Source organism: Sinocyclocheilus rhinocerous, unplaced genomic scaffold (assembly GCF_001515625.1).
Source record: "Sinocyclocheilus rhinocerous isolate Xijiao unplaced genomic scaffold, SAMN03320098_v1.1 scaffold1215, whole genome shotgun sequence".
In the NCBI taxonomy this organism is placed as follows: Eukaryota; Metazoa; Chordata; class Actinopteri; order Cypriniformes; family Cyprinidae; genus Sinocyclocheilus; species Sinocyclocheilus rhinocerous.
The window spans coordinates 138109-140582 of record NW_015628913.1 but is presented as its reverse complement, the minus strand read 5'-3'; the positions used below and the strand labels follow the sequence as shown (position 1 = coordinate 140582).

The window sequence follows — 2474 nt, the reverse complement described above, 5'->3', positions numbered from 1 at the left end:
CAATTTCAAGTTGCACTGTTCAAAATACCTGTAGTAGCACAGCAGTGCATACCTGTTTACATTTAATTAAGGTGGACTAGATTAGACTGTAATACAAATAGTTGAGTTTGCCAGGTGCATACAACATTTATGACAGGTTTTCATGAAAGTGTTGGTCAGTTTGTCTGCTTGACAATCCCATTTTGCACTGCAACAATAAAACTGAAGTGAGATAAACACACAGAGAAATGTTTCTTTTTAGTTAAAACAGATGTTGTCAAAGTTTTCCTTTGGGGACATAATTTGAAGTTGGAAAAAGGTAATAAATTGCAATATATCGCAGAATATCGCAACATATTTAAAATCGCAATAATATTGTATTGTGACACAAGTATCGTGATAATATCGTATAGTTTGCTACTGAATTATCCTTTAACCTAGTTTATAGTAGTATTTTTGTCATGGATTATGTTTATATATTTATTCATTTGTTGTTTTTCTTTACAATGAAGTTGTCTATATGTGGTAGATTGTGTTTTACACACAAAAGAGTGATGATCAGGACAACACATTGAAGTACAGAAATTCTACAATGATTAAAAAAAATTAAAATTGCGCTGGTATCGGATCGGGATCGGTACTGAAAAAGTGGTATCGAGCCAGCCCTAGTTCTAGTTTTATGATGCAACCATCCACACTGGAGGTGAGCAAGTGTTGACTATTTGAACATAACAGGCCCATGAATCAGACCAAATCAGCTGACATATCAAATCATAGATTGCATCCACTATCTAGAAATCCTTTTGCTCCTACCGGTACTTGGGCTGAATCCATGAAGCGCAGGCCAAAGTAATCCTTCTCGACAATATCCAGGTGATACATGATCTGTTCAAACAGCTCTGCACCTTTGGCTTTTTTCTGGAGAGAGAGCGAGAGAGAGAGCATGATTTAAATCCTAACAGTATAGTGCCTTGCATGCTTACCTTTAAACTGATATTAACAATGTAATATTAAGCAAACTTCATTTTTGTTTATAACCAAGTATGTGTACTGGAACTACATGTACTGGCTTGCAATAGCACTGATACAGCAGGTCAGTGGATAAGGTCTTGGCCAAGTAGGCCAATCTAACATTGACTAAAACATTGTTTTAGCACTACTGACCATTTCCCTGTTCCAAACATCTAAAGCAAAAACTTCAGTTCTTTGGAATCTAGTTTAAAAGTTTTTTTCCATTTAAATATAAAAACTCCATCCGTCTATGGGATATAAAGTGTAATATTAATTTACAAAATTCCAAACTGTAGGAAGAGCTCTCCTGTCTTTCTCTGTCTGAATAAGCCTCAACAGCTCAAACTCTTGACTTCAATTGTGTCTGATTTCAAACGATAGTGCATCCTGTCAAGCCAGTGAGTCACAGTCTAGCTTCACAATGGAGGATGCCCCTGACCCATGACCACCAAAGACATAAACAAAAAGAAGAATATTTTTTTCTTAAGTAGAGGTGCTCCGATCAGGATTTTTGAGGCCGATCGCCGATCACAGAAAGCAGTATCTGCCAATACCGATCACCGATACTGATCTTTTAAAACCTTCTTTTTATCATTTATAACTATTTATTGTGATACTCCAATCAGGATTTTTAGACATTTATTCAGGACCTGAATTTCATTTTTGAAAATGGGGGGTCAGTCTTGTGAGAGGGGAAGCAGCTCTCACACAGGAGTCTGCTACTGATCCGTGGCTGTTTACCACAAACACAACATTTATCCATTATTTTGATTTCAAATCCAAACATTGTCACTGAAAATGCTTTTTCAGCATTGCAATTCACATGTTTAAGCACAATAAATATAAGCAACACATTATTCAATGCTTTTTACTTTTGCATTTTCTTCTAGATTTATATATTAAGTTGCTCAAGCAAGTGGCAAAACATTTAAACTTACTTTTCTTACGTTATCACAAACCTACCATTGACAGAAATAGTCAGCTCTACTGCCTTTTCTTTTGCATTTAAATCTTTATTACAAGCAATCCTGCAGTTCATAAAGAACTTTGTTTTCCTACCTGCCAACTATTATTGCCTATTATTGTTTATCTAAAAGTGCTCTTTCCCTTTAAACCTAGCCAAAAAAACATGTGTTCACTGTGAAACACAGTAGACTTTAATAATATGCATTTATGGTGTAATAACTAAATTTTCGTGCCAATCCATGTTCATATTTACTACAAACAATGCGCTGTCACTTTAATTCAGCGCTTGCAGCGCAGCAAAAATAGACTCGGTGCGGAAACGATCTCCGCACTGCTGCAGACGCACCGCTCCTGAACGCACTGCTGGACTGCAACCGTGTACAGTGAACGCTTGAATCCATTAACATGAGCGCAGGAAAAAATATGCACCACATGTGCACTGCAAACTGATTAATGTGAACCTGGAGTTATGTGTGTGCGCTGCCAGTGTGCATGAGCGCACGGTCTCCAGGAGAGCG

At 37.1% G+C, this 2474-nt stretch overlaps 1 protein-coding gene across 5 annotated transcripts in view; it reads right to left on the bottom strand.

The window, feature by feature from the left end:
- The window catches only part of LOC107738499 (band 4.1-like protein 5), a 52024-nt gene that overhangs the window by 36543 nt on the left and 13007 nt on the right, over window positions 1–2474 (bottom strand). For all 5 annotated transcript variants that reach the window (XM_016550249.1, XM_016550251.1, XM_016550252.1 and 2 more), the window contains exon 3: window positions 793–897. In XM_016550249.1, coding sequence (XP_016405735.1) covers window positions 793–897 — 105 coding nt within the window. The remainder of the gene's footprint in view (window positions 1–792; window positions 898–2474) is intronic.